The sequence below is a fragment of the Silurus meridionalis genome, chromosome 12 (genome assembly GCF_014805685.1).
Source record: "Silurus meridionalis isolate SWU-2019-XX chromosome 12, ASM1480568v1, whole genome shotgun sequence".
NCBI lineage: Eukaryota > Metazoa > Chordata > Actinopteri > Siluriformes > Siluridae > Silurus > Silurus meridionalis.
The window spans coordinates 15,831,078-15,851,233 of NC_060895.1; the positions used below are offsets into that span (position 1 = coordinate 15,831,078).

The 20,156-nt window shown below is 35.8% G+C and overlaps 1 protein-coding gene across 6 annotated transcripts in view; it reads left to right on the forward strand.

Moving 5' to 3' along the window:
- Positions 1-20,156, forward strand: part of cadm2b (cell adhesion molecule 2b) — a 161,909-nt gene that overhangs the window by 135,681 nt on the left and 6,072 nt on the right. For 3 of the 6 annotated variants that reach the window (XM_046863677.1, XM_046863674.1, XM_046863679.1), the window contains exons 4-9: positions 3,644-3,796; positions 4,587-4,724; positions 8,924-9,085; positions 9,634-9,724; positions 11,389-11,567; positions 18,259-18,282. In XM_046863677.1, coding sequence (XP_046719633.1) covers positions 3,644-3,796; positions 4,587-4,724; positions 8,924-9,085; positions 9,634-9,724; positions 11,389-11,567; positions 18,259-18,282 — 747 coding nt within the window. The remainder of the gene's footprint in view (positions 1-3,643; positions 3,797-4,586; positions 4,725-8,923; positions 9,086-9,633; positions 9,725-11,388; positions 11,568-18,258; positions 18,283-20,156) is intronic. The other 3 variants (XM_046863678.1, XM_046863675.1, XM_046863680.1) reach the window with 1 other exon arrangement.

Sequence of the window (20,156 nt, forward strand, 5' to 3'; positions counted from 1 at the left end):
ATCTCCAACTACCACAACATAGACTGTCTGCAGATACTACTCAGAAGTTGCGTGTTGACATAAAAAGCACATTTTATGAACATACCTTTGTTTCACTGTGAAAGATCTAAACCTTCTGAGATTCATTGCTGAAGAGAATGGGATTTCTTTTTTTCTCTCTAACTGCTGGCTCTGAATGTCTCGAGTGCATTCAGGGGCATATGTCGGATTTATTGTGTTAGTTATTGTTACCAGCACAGTAAGTAAGGAATAAAACATGACAGGGCATGCTGTTAGAGTAACATAACCAACAAGGGGAGGCGCAATGCAGCCCAATGTGAAATGGAACGGTCATTCCCTGTTCCCTGCAATTTTTTAGAAGCTAATAAGGCAATAAAAATGTTGCTTGTTACAGAGAAAACACAAAGGAGAAGTTATCTACTCTAAAACTTTTCTCTGTCAGACTATATACAGTAGTTTTACCTCTGACTGTTACAGACTGCTGACACTAAAGCCCTCTTCTATCAGTATTAAATAAATAAAGCTGGTGATTTATACTTTGTCTTTGTTAAAAGAACAACACATTTTAATGTCTTTGCACCACCATAGATATTCTTGTAAGTGAGTCATTACTATATAAACAATAGTATGCATTTCTAAATTCATTAAGTGCTGAAAACAACTGAAAAATAAAATTTTCAGATACAAAAATAAACACATTCTGACAACCCAGATTTGAACATTAAACACTTCTGTGTCATATAAATATATATTTATTCATTCATCTTCAGTAACTGCTTTACCCTGTTTAAGAAAACTTTGTGAGTGAAGAAGAAAGGGATGCCATGTCATTACAGGGCACCTATCATGCACATCCTGTGGGAGAATCTGGAGAAAAGCCACACAAACAAAAAAAGAAAATAATAAAATGGACAGACAGTAATTAAAGTTGACCTGAAGCAGTGGTGTGGAAATGCTGCTCTCTGTGCTGTCATGCTTCCCTGTACAAACACAATACTATATTTTGTAGTGCATACTTGATAATCACTTTTCTGCAGTGCATAAATAAATATACATGGAGTGTGTGTATGTATGTAATATTTATTTCTTTAAAAAATCCTTTTCAGATCTACACAGTATGGTTTTTGATCTTGTTTAACCTATGATCACAGGCCACCTGCAGCAAAGTGCTGACTGTCTGTAAGTGTTTTAGGGTAGCGGCATCCTGTCTGCAGCAGGAACAACGAGCTTGGATTCCAGTAATCATCACTTCCTGCACACTCACTGACCGTCTGCAGCCAGCAGTTAAAGCAGTCTAATTGCACAGAGGGAAGCTCTTGGCTTCTTTAAACACATTAGTACCAAGACCAATATGCCAGCTGCACTGGAACAGACACCACCACGCTGCTGGACTCCCTTCTTTGGCTCTTTTTGGTGTGATGTTGGCAGCACAAGTGTGAAACCTGTCCAAATTCCAAAGTGAGAAGCTTTGACGTTTGTCAGCCGAGATGTTCATCATTTTGCACAAAACGATAATGTTTAGTGTATCACATTTTATATAACGGTTGTCATTCTTTTAAAAAACGCTTACATGCTTGTAAGAGATATACTTTTCTCCACTTTGTTCAACACAGGCTGCATTTCAGTCAGAGATGGACTTAAGGTCTATACGTAAAATCAATATGTCTCAGCTCTGAGAAGGACAAAACATTTAAGAAACCTTTCATGGAAGAACATGTGCATGGGTAGTTTTTCTGTTAGCTTGGCCCAAAGGGAGATATCTGTGGCTCAGATTTGAGACTATGGAGACTTTCATCAGCAGAGAGACAGAGGTAGAGTACACAAGGTCAGCTCTCTGGATTTATGATGTTCTCTCAAAGCAGTAAATGGCACAGAGGAAGTCAAAAGAATGCTTGATACCAACCATTTCATCACATCGACTTCTTCAAGCCCTGTAAAAAAAAAAATATGAGCTTTGTCAGGTGCTGGCATTTCACTGCAATTGTGACAGATCATAGCTAAGTCTGGGCATTTCAATCCTTATAGTGGGAGGATTTTTTTTAGCACTCGTTGTCCTGGACTGAATTGATGACATTTGTCTTTAGGGCTTTTCAAACACTTCGTGTATATACACCTCATCAATGGATTCACAATAATGATCTGTGCTTAGCCCCATTGTGTCAAAAAAAGACACAGTATAAGATTTTGCATTTATTGGTACATCGTTAAGCAATGCATGAAATTCTGTTGAAATCTGTCATTTTCTACATTTACATTTTTTATTTTATTTTTTTTATCAAGAACTATTCTTGTACCACAGACATTCATCTCATGTCATGTACCTTCCACTTAAACATTTGCCCTGCATGTTAATGTCGTTTCATTTTATTTTATTTTCTAATGCTACATGTTTTCTGCTATATTTCCTCCACATTTAGCTACTATCTTTTGCCAGCAGCACAAACAGTGACTTGAGCTTCAGCTAGGCTTATCACCAACTTTCTGTTCTGTGTATGCATGTGTTTGTGTGATTTTCTGGAAACAAGGGATGCTACTCTCTCATCTGTCTCCTTGTCTCTCTGTGTCTGAGAGAGATAGAAGGATGTGGGCCAGTGGAAGTGTGTCATCTGCTCCAAGGCTTTGAAGGGCTCTGTTTCTGTCCCTCTAGGCTTCAATGCAGCTCTGTCTTGTGCTGAGCTCACGCACACCTGATCACCTTGCTTCTCGCCTTTATCTGCCTAGGCTGCCTTTGCTTCCAAAACCCCCTCCAGTACTTGCCATCTAACATAAACCCCCTATTCTTAGACAGTATCCAAGCAGACTCATTCCTCAGATTCATCCCTTAGAAAACTGGTGTTTTAAATGAAGCGCTGTTGTGTTTGAGATACAACATTAATGGTAATTTAAGGGTTTGCACAAATTACTTTCTCCTTGTATTTATTTTGTATGCAAGTAGGGAAATAAACATCTCTGAACAGATATCTGCAGCACTGGAATGCCTGAATGGCATCAAAAGATTGAATATCAATAAACAAAGCTGTGTTTGGAAATTCAATACATTTGATAGGATGACTCTCAATGAGTTGTTGCACACAACAGGGAGCTGAAATTAGGTTATCAGAAATTATAGGTTATCAAAATAAGGGCTCTTAATCCTGAACTGCAGACTATACATGCACATGATAATGCTTTTAAATAAGAGTGAGGATCCAGCTGGTCTTTTTTTATTTTTAATTTTGTTTGTGTATCAGTAGGACTCCTCAGCCTCAGAGAGCCCTTGACAATATTTGCTGTTTTATTCACAATGTCTAAATGGCAAAAATCTGAAAGGGAAGGAGTTCAAACTGAGCTGCCCTGTTTATACACGGCCTTGAAGCAAATGAACTCCTGCAGATCTGTTTCTCTGCAGATTATGCAACAATTTGAAATACTGTATCCAGTTAACAAAAGATAACAACACAGGTAAATCAGTGTTCGATATGTAATTAGCACATTGTGTTTGTAAAGTAAACAATTCGTAAGGCAAATTCTTGAACAGCTCTATATCTAGCCAGTGTTTTTAAATCCTATCCTGTGTGTTTGAGACATAACCCTGCTTTGTGGACACGGTATGGACAGTTTGGTCAATGTTTTCCAATATCATTTGTTTTTCTGTCTATTGTAGCACTGAGAGACAACCGAATTGAGCTGGTTCGAGCATCGTGGAAGGAGCTGACCATCAGCATCAGTGAAGTGACTCTTTCAGATGAGGGGCAATATACATGTTCACTCTTCACCATGCCCATCAAAACCTCCAAGGCCTTCCTCACTGTTCTGGGTAAATGTTGTCATAGCTTTTCATTCAATCTGCTTTATTGAAGTCAAGCTAGCCCTGATAGAGCCCAAGGGCTCCTGATGAAGCATTCCTTTGGCTGCATCATGGACAGATATGAGAATTTCTTTTTAGATGGTGCTGTTTGTTGTGATATGGTGGCTGAGTTTTTAATGTGCTACAGTCATCTGGCTTCTTGATCTGATTTTGTTGCCATAAATCTAGTGGGCTTAGACTTACGACTTCCTTCCTTACATCCAGTATAATACTCATTCTTAAAGGCTTTTGCCAGAAACTGTAACACTGTGACTTAGTAGATGGTTGAGGATCAATGTGCTGAAGGGGGTTTATCATGTTTTTTTCGAGATCACTGTCATAGATTTTTAGAAATAAATGTCATCAAACCACCAAAGAGACATATTCTATATGTTTAGTATGCATTATTTACTTAGGTAGGTACATGTGGTGTACCATTAACTAGCTTTATATAAGTACATTATATAATGGTCAAGCGTGGGAAATTATGACTATATGAAAAATAAGTATTCAGGAGTCAGAGTAAGATTCAGGAGTAGTTTCAGTAGCAGTATACATGGCTCAGAATGTACACAGATGCTAAAGTTGGCAAGACTTCACAAAGATACAGTGCATGTGTGTGCCTTCTATACTCTAATAAACAGGAAGTAACTTTGAAGTGGTAATGTAGAACTCAGGGAATGATGGCTTCTGCCGACAGGAAGGTGTAATGTCCCAGGCTGATGTGATACACACTTTATAATCTAAATATTTTTCCCAGGCGTGCCAGAAAAACCAGAAATCACTGGCTTCACAAGACCTGCTGTGGAAGGGGAGGATGTCACACTCACATGCGTAACATCTGGAAGCAAACCTGCTGCCGACATCCGATGGTTCAGAAATGATAAAGAGGTGCAAGGTATATAAATTCAGCCCTGTTTGACGTTACATAGTTTCACAATTTCGCATCATTCTTGTTCTGGAGGAGTGAACATCGAACTAAAAGGCTGACTTTTGTTCACCTGGATGACTCTAAAATTGACAAACAAAATAGCAATTACTTTGACAGGCCAGTTGGACTAGCTTAAGGACACAATTGCAGTAGTAGCACATAATCAACTGATATTAAATGTGTCACTAAGGAAAAAAAGAGTACTGTAGGTAGCCATTCTAAACAACAAAATGCATTGTGGTTGTTTTTTTGTCAGCTAGAGTACATCATCTGCATATCAATCTACACCAGTGCATCAGCAAAATAATTGTTTTGCACATTTTTTATATTAATGAAAATGTAAAAACATTTGGGCAATATAACTGTAAGGTGCTAAATATAAGGCTTACAAAAAAAAACGGTTAATTTTGCACTTGCAATGCAATTTACAAGCCTGAACGTGCTTAAATTGCAAATTACTATAACCAAGAGCAGGTATTACATTTGTAAAAGCCTATTTTAATTATTTGAAGAAAAAAAATTTTCATGTACTGCATCTAACTACTGAGTAAATGTATTTAATGTATCAGAAGTTTATGAATGTTTTATGCAGTAAAGCTGTATTCATATTATATATATTCTGCCCTTTTACAACATTATTTAAACAGAACCTGTGAAAAGGAATTGGTTGACATTTATATTATTTAAAAAATGTACACTCGTGCCTACATTTCATATCTTTTAAATATTTCTCACCTTTAATTATCATTGTATTTGAGTTTTAGTTTCCTTTCAACTGGTGATTCAAACTCGCTATTGTTGCCAAGAAGCACAAAAACAAATCAGTATATTAATATATAATGGTTCCTCCTCCCACTTTGTGCATGTCAGTTCATTCACGCAATTATTCTTTGTAAATCACCCAAAGCACACCCACTAACTATATCTACACATGCAAATTAATTCTCATTATTAGAGATCTTATTAAATCAGGGCCTTTGTGTGTGTGTGTGTGTGTGTGTGTGTGTGTGTGTGTGTGTGTGTCTGTGTGTGTGTGTGTGTCTGTGTGTGTGTTTTTTTTTTAAAACACCAGCTGCATGTCTAGTGTAAAGCTTTAAGCACGAGTTGATAAGTCAAATTAAAACAAAGTTTCAGTGCCCTACACTAAAGGCACTTGCTAGGAATTATTTTTCGCCAAATAGGGCACATCCACCCTGCCGAGATGGCAAAATATGGTCTAGGCATTTTTCAAAGGTTTTCAAGGGTTTAAGCAGGCGAATGGTTGATGGAGCATGAGTAACTGATGGCCTGAGACTGAGATAAGCGCTTTTGACTCAGAAATGGTGTTCACGTAGCATGCAGTAAAATGCCAACACTGTGCTGCGACACAGCATCACATCCCTCTTCAATGTCACTCCCCAGTTTTCAAAAGAATCCATGATCAAATCTGGTGTAGAAGAGAGGATGTGCTCTGTAGCACCATAGTCAAAGCCCAAATAAATATATAAAACTGAGTGGTGCAGAGAATCTGACATTGTGATACAGTATATCTGAAGTATAATATATTGGCACATACTGTAGTTAGATGTCTTGAATACTTTTCAACTTTGATCAAACTTGCAATGCACATTTGCAAGCAATTTTAGAAAATCCCAGTGGGAGAAGTATACAATTAGATAAGCGTTTCCTATATGCTAATTTTAGTTGTGCCAGTTTTACCTTGCTCATTATACAAGACTCTCCTCCAACGTATTATGCCTGTATTTAATTAAAACTGCTCAGTGGAATAAGTTGTCAAGATGCTATGCTCGCTCTCTCTCTCTCTCTCTCTCACACACACACACACACACACACACACACACACACACACACACACACACACACACACACACACACACACACACACACACACAAAGACACACACACACATACAAAACAAAGTGACCACACATTTATTTTTTTTTATCTGTCATCTGGTGTAACTCATAACAGTGGGTGGTGATATTGTAATGAAAGACACTTTGGAGGAGTTCAAAGAAAATGATCCTCAAATAGAAAGTGTGAAGTGCGTCTGTTCCGGAGGTGGGGTGCAAAATTACAGCTTGTGTTTCAGGCAGTTCCACAGTTGTTCAGTGTACATAGAATAAACAACATAGCATAAAATGAATAAATATTCACAAACACAATCTTGAACAATGCATTGACTTGTTCAATGTGTACGTGTAAATATCAGTTATATCATAAATGTTAGTTAATTAAAAGGGTTTAACAGTTTGCAACAGTAATGCTGGTGCTTTAAAATTAAAATAGCTTTATGACTTTTACTTGTCTCTATAAGCAGGAAATGCTTATTGTGCTTCTAATACTTTTTATATACCAGTATATTTAGAATGTCTTTAAAAAAATAAAAATGAAGATTTACCTTTACAGTATTTAGCAGACACCATTATCCCTAAAGACTTACAGGTCTCTTATTTATAAAACTGAGCAGAGGACCTTGATCAAGGACCCTGGAGTGGCAGTATGGGATTTAAACTCCCAACCTTTTAATCAGGGGCCCAACATCTTAACCACCAACCAACATCAGAAAACAACATAAAAGCCAGAATAGCATTGCAGGTGAAATTCTCATTTTTGCAAAATTACACATGGTGTATGTGCAATGATTCATTTTGTTCCTACAATGCAAGTTACTTTGATTAAAAGTGATTTGAAACTTTTTAGTCTGAAGCCGGGTTTCATCAGTTCTGCCTTTTACAATGTTTAATTAGTGGGTAGCAAAAAATACTGTATGTCTGGTTTCAAAACCATCAGCATTTTTCTCAAAATTGGCATATTGTTGCAAACCAAAGTTGGTTTTAAAATTAAATAATGACAGCATGTTTGCTCCTGTGCTGTCAAAAGCATTAAAACAGTGCGAAAAGGATTATATTCACATTTACATTATTAACAACATGTACAAGCAAGTGTTTACTCTTTTGCTTTTTGATGTATCGACGGCAGTTCATTTAATCAATGTTATACTCAAGTACCAGCGTGAGTCTCATTTGAAAGCCAGGTTTGCTGCAGCTACCATGAACTTGTAGCACATATTTATATAAAGCTTTAATTTAGAATTGAGTTTTAGCTGTGTGAGTGTATAATAAAGAAAATAAAGAAATATATTCAAGGTATTTAGCCAGATTTCTTTTGTGCTCACTGTTCATTTGTTACGTCTGGGTCGGGCAGTGCACACTAATAGAATCAAACATCATTGTGAATTCATAACTCTGTGGTTACGCAGATTAAAATGATTCATTTTCAAAATGTCAAGCTGTCTTTTTAAGAAATATTGACAATTTTTTTTTGACAAATTGCCGGTGATTTAACTGAAGAAACAAATTTTAAACCCTATAGATAGACGGTGAATCAATACATGTAGGCACCATGTGGCAAGCTGCCCACTCAGAGCCAAACTTGGCTGCCTCTTGTTTACCAATGCTTATCTAGATGCAAAAGATGTCAAGAGTGTGGAGGAAGGGAAAAAAGACAGAAATAAAATCAATATTTTGTTTAGATGGCAAAGACGAGATTTGGATGACAATTTCAAGGACAAGAGAATTTCGTGTTTGGGCTTGTGATGCGTGCGTGTGTGTGTGTGTGTGTGTGTGTGTGTGTGTGTGTGTGTGTGTGTGTGTGTGTGTGTGTGTGAGGGATAAAAAGTGAAAGCAGGAGAGTAAGCCCAAGTACTGTGCAGTGAACTGTTTAGAAAAGACCCTCCTGGGGACTCTTTGCACTCAGCCGTTCATGATTTTGCTGAGCAATGGCTTTCATGGTGAGTGGATAGGGATGCCTCTGGTGTAAAACCTGGACACTGGTTTTGTATCATTGTCCTTTTCTACACTCCTCTGATGACTAGAAGATGACCAGTAGTGCTTTACACTCCTTTTTTTATTTTTAAAATACACATTTTGTGTTTTTTATTGACTTTCAAATACAACAAATGTATTACTGTACTGTTTAAACATTATAGACCAAGATTAAGACTTAAACCAGTAGGCTTTGTAGACTTGCGAGTTGCAGCTCTGTTCTGACTTAAAGAATGAGAGAATATAAATCAATGTTGCCTGAAATGTACGGACTGAAGAGAAGTGTTACAAAGAAGGGTAGAATTCTGACATGCTTTTTAATGGTGTGTACTATTTCAGGTGTGAAGGAGGTGAATGCCACAGGCAGGTCTTTTACAGTCAGGAGCTCTGTACACCTCCAAGTGGACCGGAAAGATGATGGAGCTGCATACACCTGCAGCGTGGAGCACATTGCTCTGAACTCCACTCCTCACCAGGTCACAGAGGTGCTGGAGGTCTACTGTGAGTAACATCTTGTGGAAAAGCTGATCTCAAAGCCTCCCAACTTCTCTAAGCCTTTCATCTTTTAGATAGGGATTGTACTTTTTCTACCATCAGGCTTTAACAGAGCTATAATTTTATATGTTGCAAAAATACTTGTAAGTTATATATAATAAATTATATTCAATAAAATTGCACTAAATTGATTTTTCATACAATTTTTTAAATAGTTTTTTTATTCTTTAATTGCTAATTGTTATAGCTTGGGATATTAATTAATAGCTACCAAATAACTTAAGAAATCATTTTAATTAATTCAAATAATTAATAACAGTGTTTTTATCTTTATTTTTTAAGAAAGACTGTCTTATTTTCTAATGCTTGCATACATTTCTGCAGCATTTTTTTAATATATATATTTTATAGATGTTTTGTTTTTACATCCCCTGAAGTAATTAAGGTTTTAGTCTCAGTGGGAATATTAAATAGATAATTAAATGAATAAATAAAAAAGATTAGGTTCACTATTACCTAACAGTCCCAATTCTTTTTGTATTTCTCCACAACAGATGCACCTAAGATAGAGATTGTTCCCTCTTTAAACGTGCCACAGGAAGGGCAATACTTCAAACTGGAGTGTACATCTAAAGGCAACCCCCTGTAAGTCATTCACTTGTTCGTTTGTTGACTGATATATTTTTTGTTGTTTTAAGTATAAAGAATAAAATGAATTCCAGAGAACAGTGTAGATGTGTTCTACACCATATAAAAAAGGTATAATAAATCTCAGACCTGTGATATTTAGAAGAGCTATACTTAGTAGCTTAATCTTAAATAATACAGAGATATTGTCGTTTATTAAGTCAGGTGAATTCTGTGACCTTTCCAAGCCAAAGACCTGACCTTTAGAGGATTCTCACGCACAAAATGATAATAACGGGCGAGACAGTAACTTTTACTGCAGCTATAAATATCAAAACTATGCAGGTCTTAAACAAATAAGCATACGTTATACCAAGTCTTTCAACAACCCAGTGCTTTTTACACATCAGTACAAATCTAGAACAGGTCATCATATTCTAAATATAAATGTAAAATTGTCACAAACAAAATAACGTTATACATTAAACACAATGCTGTGAAAAAAAAATTTAATAATTTCATCCTTGCTGTCTTGTCATCATTTAGAAATATACACAATCACATTAATAGAAATGTTAGTGAGTTTCACTGACTTTATACCAAAAATGTAGGTTTGTTTATGCAGAGTGTCTCCCATAAAAATCCTTTATTCTGTAGAAACAATAATTGATTAAAACCAGTGCATTACTTTTCACCAACACATAAATAATATATCAGTTCCAACACAACGAAAGTGTTGTGGTAAAATAATTGTGTCATAATTATGTTAATATGTTCATACACTCATGAACCACTATATGTACTGCTTATTTGTGCAATTATCTAACCATGTAGACCAGATCAACCAGATCAAGAGTCTCAGATAACCTTTAGAACAAAATCCACAATAGGGGGAAATGCATGGTTGTTGGTGTCAGACAGTCTGGTTTAAGTGTTTCAGGAACTGGTGATGACCTGTGATTTTCACACTAGTCTCTAAAGATTAAAAGCATGGTGCAAAAAAACAAAAAATGTTTGTGAACTGCAGTTCTGTGGGTGGAAATACATTTTAGATAATTAAGGTCAGATAAGAATTGGCAAAATAACGTGAGCTGGTAGAAAGTATTGTATGAGTGGAGAATTGTAAATAATCACTGTTTAGAATGGGCAATACATCAAATCTTGATTTGCATGGATTACAACAAAAGGCAACAGTGGGTTCCATTCCAAACAAGAACAGAGGTTTGATTCTATAGTGGGCATGGACTCACCCAAACTGGACAGCTGAGGACAAGAAAAAAGTAAAAGATGCTTTTAATTTTCAACCATCTTTAAAACATGCCACAGTCAGAGTTCCCAAGAGATTTTTCCCTCTTCTGATATTAAATGTGAACATGAACTGAAACACTTTAACTGTGAATGCAGTTTTAATGAATTGCCCATGATTGGCTAATTGGAAGCTGCATGAAACTGCATATCTATAGGTGTTCCATTTAAAATGTTTGCTATTTAAATTTCTCAATGTTTCTGATCTCTCTGTTATATTTTCCTTTTTAAATAATAATATAAGCCTATTATGGATTAATATGTATTAAAGAATTTATCAAATCAATCTGGAAAATATTGTCAATCCAGAGTTAGCAATTTATTTCTCATTATAAAAGACAGGAATTAAATACTTATACTAATATTTATTGTTGTAGACCTGATCGAGTGTTATGGACAAAAGACGGTGGAGTACTTCCTGATGTCGAGCGAATGATCGTGGAAGGCAGAGAACTAATCATCACAAACCTCAACAAAACAGATAATGGCACATACCGGTGTGAGGCAAGGAACCATCTTGGGATCAACAGTGATGAATATGCACTGTTTGTGTATGGTGAGTTATTAAATAAAATTGCTAATGGTTGCTTACAGTACTGTAAAAAAAATTAAAAGAAAAAGAAATAATAATCATCAAATTATTTTGATATATATATATATGCAGATATTTATATATAAATATATATATATATATATATATATATATATATATATATATGCAGATATTTATATATAAATATATATATAAAGGTGGATTATTTTCTGCATCTTTTTGTTTTCATTCTTTTCCACATCCAAGTATTCATTTAAGCATTCTGCTATTTACCTTGGTCCTATCTCACAGTCTTTCAATCGATCACAGCACAGTGCACACACAAAAGGTGTACACACAAGCAGAGACATACACACACCATCTTACACACATAACTCATAACTCATTTTGACCCAGTTTAGTGTTGTGTTATAAGGAAAGAAGGAAAAGTGCTGTCTGAGGCAGTATTTATTGGTAACGCTGAGATATCAGTTGATCCTCAGATGCAGACGGTGCTGTGTGAGAACATATAATTAAGGTTTGGCTACAAACACGCACGCATTTGTCAAGATAAAACTGGAACATGGGTAAAATGATTAGCTGTGGATGAAGATTTATAATCAGGAGCCATGGAGCAGTCAGGGTCAATCATATACTGGCTTGCAATATAGGGGCTCATGCATAGGTAAAAAAATTATTTGTTTGTGTGTAAAATGTTTACTGCATTTTCCATTCCATATTTAACCCAAAGGTAATTTTCTGTGAGGTAATTATACATGCCACAGGCCATTCTCTGTAAGGTGTGATTTCTCTTTCAGTCTGATTTGTAGAAAAGATAGAGAATAGTAAGCAAAAGCTGATGAATCTGCTTAAAAAAATTGCTTTGACATTAGGCTACATTTTTACCACTTATTGTTGTTTGACCAAAAAAACGAATTAACTAATTTTAACTAAAAGCTCAGGCATTTAAAGGAAATGTATATTCAGTGAAATTGTAAAGGTGTCAGAAATGATGAAAGGTTTCAATTTAATTTAAAAACTCCTCCTTGTGCAATCGTTCCAAATTATGTTGTTGGTTTTTTTGTTCAATCAAAATGATGAATACCTTAATTTTTTACAAAATATATATATTCATTCTGGCAATAAATGAACGTTTCTAGAAGTAAAGTGTGTAAAGTAATATAGCTAAAGGAAAGAGAACAGACAGAAAAAGCTAAACCCAGCAAAAGGTCATTGCCAAAGGTTATTTTCACTAATGGAGAGCAGCACAGTGTACTCACATCTCAGTGATCTGTAAAAGTTAAAACGATTCACCCCTGACTTTGTCTAAACCCCCACAAACCAGCACATCCTGCTGCATTTATTCTTTGCTCATCAGGCTGAAACAAAGGGTGTGTGTGATGGAGAGAGAGAGACAGGCCCTCATTCACATTACTCATTACTTTCACTTCTAATTCATCTAAATGTCTTGCTGTTGGCCAGCCAGGGATTTATCATCTCTCTTTCTCTATTTTGCTTTATTTTTCCCTCTCTCCCTCTTTCCCTCCCTCTCTCTCTCTCTCTCTCTCTAAGATGTCCACCCTTTGGATGAAGCTAATTTGCTAATGGCATGACTGCTAAGAGGCAATAAATGTCATCTGAAGTCACCCAGGCACTATTCATCTCCATTTAATTTCTGCATTCTGCCTATCAGTGGTACACATCACCATCTAGCCATGTAAACAAGTGGATAGTCTTTGATATCATATAACGAGCCGGGACACAATAATAAGCAAGACCATGTGGATATTTTTGAATGAATTAAAATCTTTAATAAATGTATAATACAAATATGTCTATTATCTATTATGTATCAACCTTAATCTGAAAAATATTAAAGACACTATTAAAATTTCCCTCTAAATGGCAACCTGGAATTTTATTAAACACTTAAGCTGAAAGATAGTGTTTGGCTGCAAGAATATTTTTAAAGAACATTTTAAGATCTTTGTAAGTAGGACCCTGATGTAAGAGGGGATATGCACATGATGGCTGGAAAATTAGATGCCAGTGTTCAATTGAAGCCTGACTCAATCTAAACCCAAACTGTGCACCATTAGCTTCCCAAAGCTGATATTTATGACAGGGCTTCCATTTAGAAACTGCTCCCAGGACAGTGTAAAAAACCAATAACCTTTTGTAATGAGAGCACAGATATTGGACCTTGAACACTCAACATATGTGATATGCTAAGCCGTGTCGTCTGGATAGGCTTTTCTTCATTTTACCTACTCCCAAATGACCATTATGGTAAGTCTTGGAAATTAGATATGTGCTATTGATTGCTATCTCTGTTTTTCATCCATTCTCTCAGGATTAAAAAACTCGATGAATATATGATCCATTCAGGAGACACAAACTCATCTGCACTATAACATGCAAACATTAACGATGCAATTTTCTGATGCTCAGCACGGGTTAAATTGAAATTTAGGAGGCAGATGAGCCATACATTCTTCTTAAATGCCAACACTGGGCCTTGTTTTTCAAGATAGATACAAACATATTTATTTATAAATCATTTAAAGAAGCTCTTATACCAGTAATCTTCTAATCATGAACTTTCAGAAAACATTCATATGCTATGAAACCCATTGGTTTATTTTAATTTGCCTTAAGATTCACTAAAATGTGATCACCTGATCATCAAAATATTTAATTTTTGTCAGTTGCACAGACAAACTTTGTAAAAAAATAAACCCCCTATTAAAGAACAAAGTGTTACTGTGTCCCTGTCATAACTGATGTACTGTAATGACTGAGCTGCATTACTAAAAGAATTAGTACACACTGCTCTTAGAGGTTGCTCTTTCATCGTTTTGATCTCTATATGAGCTTTGCCATTCATGAAGCTTTGTGGCATCACTAAAACTAAATTACCCATATTATGCATATGCAGTTATGGATGGTTGGCTTTGATCATCATATGTACTTGAAAATGAACAGTTAAGCAGCAAAGATTTATAAATCTGGAGGAGATATAACTTTAATAATTTGATAACCCGAAAAATGGGGTATTTGTGAGAATAGTTCAATTTGTGAGTAATTATATGAATGTCCCAAAACTGGAGTATCTGCCACAATGTCACAAAGTCTTTGTTTACTGTTTCTAATTATAACTGGGTGATTAGGGTTTATTGTGAGTTTGGACAATAAAGATACATTATATTGTGAAGCTGAATTTAAATAAACAGTCCATTTATAATTTCAGTATGGGGCTACACTACCTAAAGTGAATACTACTCTTATATGAAATAAAAATAGCCAACCCTCTGATCAGTCATTTTTCACTTAACCCTTAATTAAAGATCAGATTATCACATTTAATGTGTATTGTTGTACAGCTAGATAGTTAACTTAATCATACATTTGCAAACTTTTACACCAATTAAATGTCTACAAAGCTTTGGCCAGATAGTGTTGCAAGATATCTAGCTAGACTGAAAACTCTTTTAGAGTGCATTTAGCAAAAACCTGCTGGCAAAAGTACTAGGCATGCTAACTGTCTAAATTCCATAATGGTTTTAATGATAATCTCTTCACAAGATATGTGAATATCTTTGGATCATGTCTGATTTATTTAGCCAGCTCTGTGATGACAGTTTATTTTGGCTACTCGGTGTAGACTAGCCTACTTAAACAGCATATAGTCATGGAATTACTTTAGGGGGAAAGGGAGAAATGGGAATTTAACAATGATAAAAGATTACATGCAAAAGGGGTTAGGAGAGTTTGTGTAACTGCCTATCAGTGTGATTTATCACCTCACATAGTGAAATAGATTTTACCAAGAATATATTAGAATTTATTTAGATTACCATATCTCTTTTTGTTTACAAATGTGCCGAATCATGGCACCCATATTATTTTACCTCTTTATAATATATTTTATGTTATAACAAACATATAACTTGTGTCTATACATTTGGGGGATAAATTATGGACAAAATAGACAAAATAGACAAGAAAAAAGATTTCTATGGCTTAAGGTTTTTGTGGCCATAATATAGTTCATTGTCCTATGAAGGCTGAAATCGCAGCAGCAAAAATGGCAAAAGTATACACATCCTTCACTCAAGTAGATGTACAGATGCTCACATTATAAAAGGCTCTGGTAAAAGTACTGTCTACACTTTTCACTCAAGTTAAAGTAAAGAGTAGCTATTACTACTTCCTGCTTTAGTGTCACGCTGGTAATTGGACCTCACATCATATTAATATATTCTTACAAAATAATTTCAAACTTTGGTACCTAATGGATATCCTGCCTGAACAACCACCCTATAGAACACAAGCAGAGAAAAGATAATGGTGATCAGGAATGTCTCTGTTCTCAGTCATTTTTACATCGCCGACTCCCTCTGTCTCATCCACGTTACCCGCATACTTCTTGTTACCTTCTGCCTTGCTTGTTGTTTGCTTCATAGGCTAGCCTGCATCCGTGGGGCATGAGAGCTAGGAAATTATACACCAGTGGTAGGTCGAAAAAGCAGCACAATGACAAGAAATAGGTTGATCGGATAAAAATCTGCAGGCAGTGAGGAGAAAAAATATTGATCATGTCACCTTATAGATTAAAGAAATCAGCCTGGCTTTAAAATGTAAGAGGTAGAACGAAAATTTAATAACTGAAAGTAAAAAGTTGTCTGAAAAATAAATAGTAAAGTAAAATACTGATACCAGAAAAATCTACTTAAGTACACAGTAATTAAGTATTTGTACTTCATTACTTTCTATCTCTGCTCAGCAGGAACAGTAGGCTCATGTTGCTGCCATAAGATGCATATGCAGTATATACCCAGACTTTCTGCTATATGCATAAAACTCTTCATTAACTTTTTCTTCAAGTCAGCGTCAGAAATAACTCTCTCTGGGGTGGTTGAAAAAACATGTGCAACAATTGCCTATTGCAGTAGAATATTTATCACATTACATCCTTAGTCTTCAAATGATCAGTTGCTCTACAAACCTCTTTTAATTAGACTGTAGAGATTGAGATTTGGTTGCGTTTATTTGCACAGAGAGGCAAGTAAACATCTATAAAATTGTATTGTAGTAAAAAAGCCTTCATCTTCATCAAACTGCTGGGAAACTGCTACGTCTCCAATTTGTTCATGGGCACAAAAGCATCTGGCTGAAGAGCATGAAACAATGGTGTTTTCATTTAAGAAAAAATAAAAGATCCAGATATTTTAGGAACTAATTAAGTTACTTGAGTAGATGGAACATCTCGGAAGACCACTCTGCCCGACTGACAGTGATCTGAATGGACCTTGTTTGAAGTCCAAGCCAGGGAATCTTGCTTATATCCATCCTCATTAAAAATGGACGAGCTAAGCATTTAAAAGATCCCTCAATGGGAATGAGGCATCGAATATTACTGTTTCAGTAAACTTTATATGTTTAGGAGTGTGTGCATGGATGTGTAGAGCCTAGCTCAAAGGTTCAAAGTAATACTATTGGGAAGACACACAGTCTGCAGTGCAAATGGTTCTGGATCAGGCATATTGTGTTTGAATCACTTAAGCTGTAGGTGTTCTTATCTCTCTCTCTCTCTCTCTCTCTCTCTCTCTCTCTCTCTCTCTCTCTCTCTCTCTCTTTTTTCTCGCATTGTCTCTGTGGCCTCTGCCACTTTTCATCACCTCCACCTTTTAACATCTTTTTTCCTCCTTTTTTTGAGCATACAAATTGGCCTAAAAGGTTTTTAGTGATGGTGTACTGAGATAAAAGCTAAAATTTCAGGTGTCAGTCTTTCTTAGATGTAAAAGATAAAAGGTAAAATAGATTAAAAACAATCAGTCCTTCCAATTCTGTAGGCTAGCTCCCCTTATATTCTTTATATGTTCACAGAAGATTGCATAAGTATTCGACCCCTCTTGAAGTGAAATGGACTTCACTGGGATAACATTGAAGTAATAAATTGCGCTTGTGTGAGTATTCAGCCGTGTTGCTGTGAAACTCTTATGTTAGTCCATGTGAAACTAGTACAAAGTCATATCATTAGTTATATGTAGTCCAGCTATACACATGAAAGGCCACCTGTTTGTTGAAAACACACCTAAGCAAGCGGCATCATGGAGACAAAGGAACTATCAACCAAGTCAAGGAGAAATTTCTGGAAAACTATCAGTCAGGGCTTGGGAAAAAAAACTGTCATAAACAACTGAACATCCTGCATTTATCAAAAAATGAAATGGCACAACAGTGACTCTGCCTAAAGGAGGCCATCCACCAAAAGTCAGGGATCAGTAGTTGAGGGCGTTAATCAGTAAAGCAACCAAGAGGCCACAGGAACAGCTATAGCTCAGAGTGGAAAATCTGTTCAGAGATCACACCTCAAACCTACTAATATGCATGTAGCTAATATAGCTACAGTATATACTGACACTAACACTGTAGGTATGCAATACTATGATGGCGTGTTGCACAGGGTTTCTCAGTGTGCCTGTATTTTCTTTATTGTCCCAGCCTGCCATGTGCATTCTAAATCTCTAAAAGCATGCAAGTATTTACTGTCTTCATTACTATTCTTAAAGTTATGTGTGTTTATATATATATATATATATATATTTATATATATGTGTGTGCGTGTGTGTGTGTCACCACTGTTGATTTTATGATCTCCTCACCCACGTCTTCCCTTGTCGCCCTTCTCTGTCTGCGTCCATGGCAACAGCCAAAAACTTACCCGGTACTTCAGGTAACTATCGCCTCGTTCAGTGTATGGTCATTGCAAGACGTGGCCACTCAACCTTCTTCATAGCATGAGCTTGGGGTCATTGCCTTGCATGGGAGCACTTAGGTGAAGTAACGAAAGGCCATGGTGCTCCATTCCAATCACTCCCACGAGAGGCCCTCAAAATTCAGACACCTTCTGCCAGTAAAAAGTTCATTATACTCTATATTAACACTTGCGCAAGCTTTAAAAAGATGTCCAAAAAGCATGGCCTGATTGTAAAACAAAATTCTTCATATCAAGCAACTGCTTCCAGACGTTTCCAACCGGAATAGTCTCATATTGTTTTGTTCCATGGCATATAGTATGGAATAAGCTAAGGATTGTGGCCTGAAATGGAGCCACAGAGCTAACAAGCTCTATAAAATTATGCTGGTGAAGCACAGAGAAAAAAAAATGATGTAGGAGTCGCAGCATGTTTTCATATCATCAGCGTGTGCATGGCAGTGTCCTTGAAAAAGTGAATCTGTTCTGCTATGTGTAGCGTTACATGTCCTTTTTTCTGGTCCATTGATGTTTCCCTGTAGTCATTTCTTTCTACCATGTTTCTGTATGTGTTATGTCTTGGCAAGAACTCTTGTATATTCTGGTCTAATAATCTTATTGGATTTGTAGGGATTGCTAGCCTGTGGAGAGAATTTATTTAAATAATTAGAAACAGTAATTTGCTTTTAGGATCTAATCACACCCACACCTTATTTTCCAGAGACTATTATGTAGTACATGAGTGTTTGGAGATGAAATGTAATGAAATTACTGAATGGAAACAAAATGTTAAGCTGCTTACATTTCTCTTTAATATATTATTTGTTAAAAAAAAAAAAAGGTTCTTTTATAGACTCATATATAGTTTACTTTCTGAAAAAAATTATATCTATGTAAATATTCAGATGAAATCTTCATCACTACAGTATGTGATTATTACATACAATACTATATAACAATCATAATATACAATATATTATATTAAGTTTGATCAGTTGACAGGAGGAAGTTAAATTTCACTTCTCCCACCTAAATTAATTCCAGTATTTGACAACAATGCATAAAACTTTGTCTTTGTGACAACTAACATAAAATTACATATACTTTTAAAAGGCTTAGTCATGAAGATTTACATTTTTTTTATGTCGTAATAATGCCTAAATGAACTGGCACATATTTTGTATGATATTACCATTGTATTAGATCATGGCAAAGATTTATTCATTCATGTTTACTTTTCAGCATCTATACATTTCAACTAAGTAAAAGTGATTTTGTTTTTAATCTTTTCTTCAACAACATATTATTACTATTATGTGATGTACCCTCATGTACCAGAAGTACACTGAGCTAGTCACCAAATGTGTGGGCTAAAACATTTGATTTCCTATCAGTAACTCTGTGTTAACTATTATTAAACCATTTTGTTTGAGCCTTACAGCACGGAAAAGCCTTTTATAGCCTCTTTAAAAAGCATAAAGCTATTATGCCTACATGTAGGAATACACTAATTGAAATCATGTAGTGTCCTTCCTCATAGAAAGCACAGACCCTTTTAAATCTTCAGTTCTGTTGTCCCATCATGTACTTGTAGTCTTTACAGGTTTCTTTCAAAAGCTTTTGGAAAAGAATAAGCTATCTCCTGAGCTCATTTATAATACTTTGGTATTGTATTTTGTACACGGGCTAAAGCTTTGTTATATGTATATGTACAAATGAAGTAGGCTAAAGTAAATTCAAATGCCAAATGCATGAGGGGTTTCACCATGTGTAACCACTCCACTAACTTGTCCACGGTACCCTGCATTTACCCTGCAGGTCTGGGCCAGAAAGAAATTTGGCCCATCCTTAAT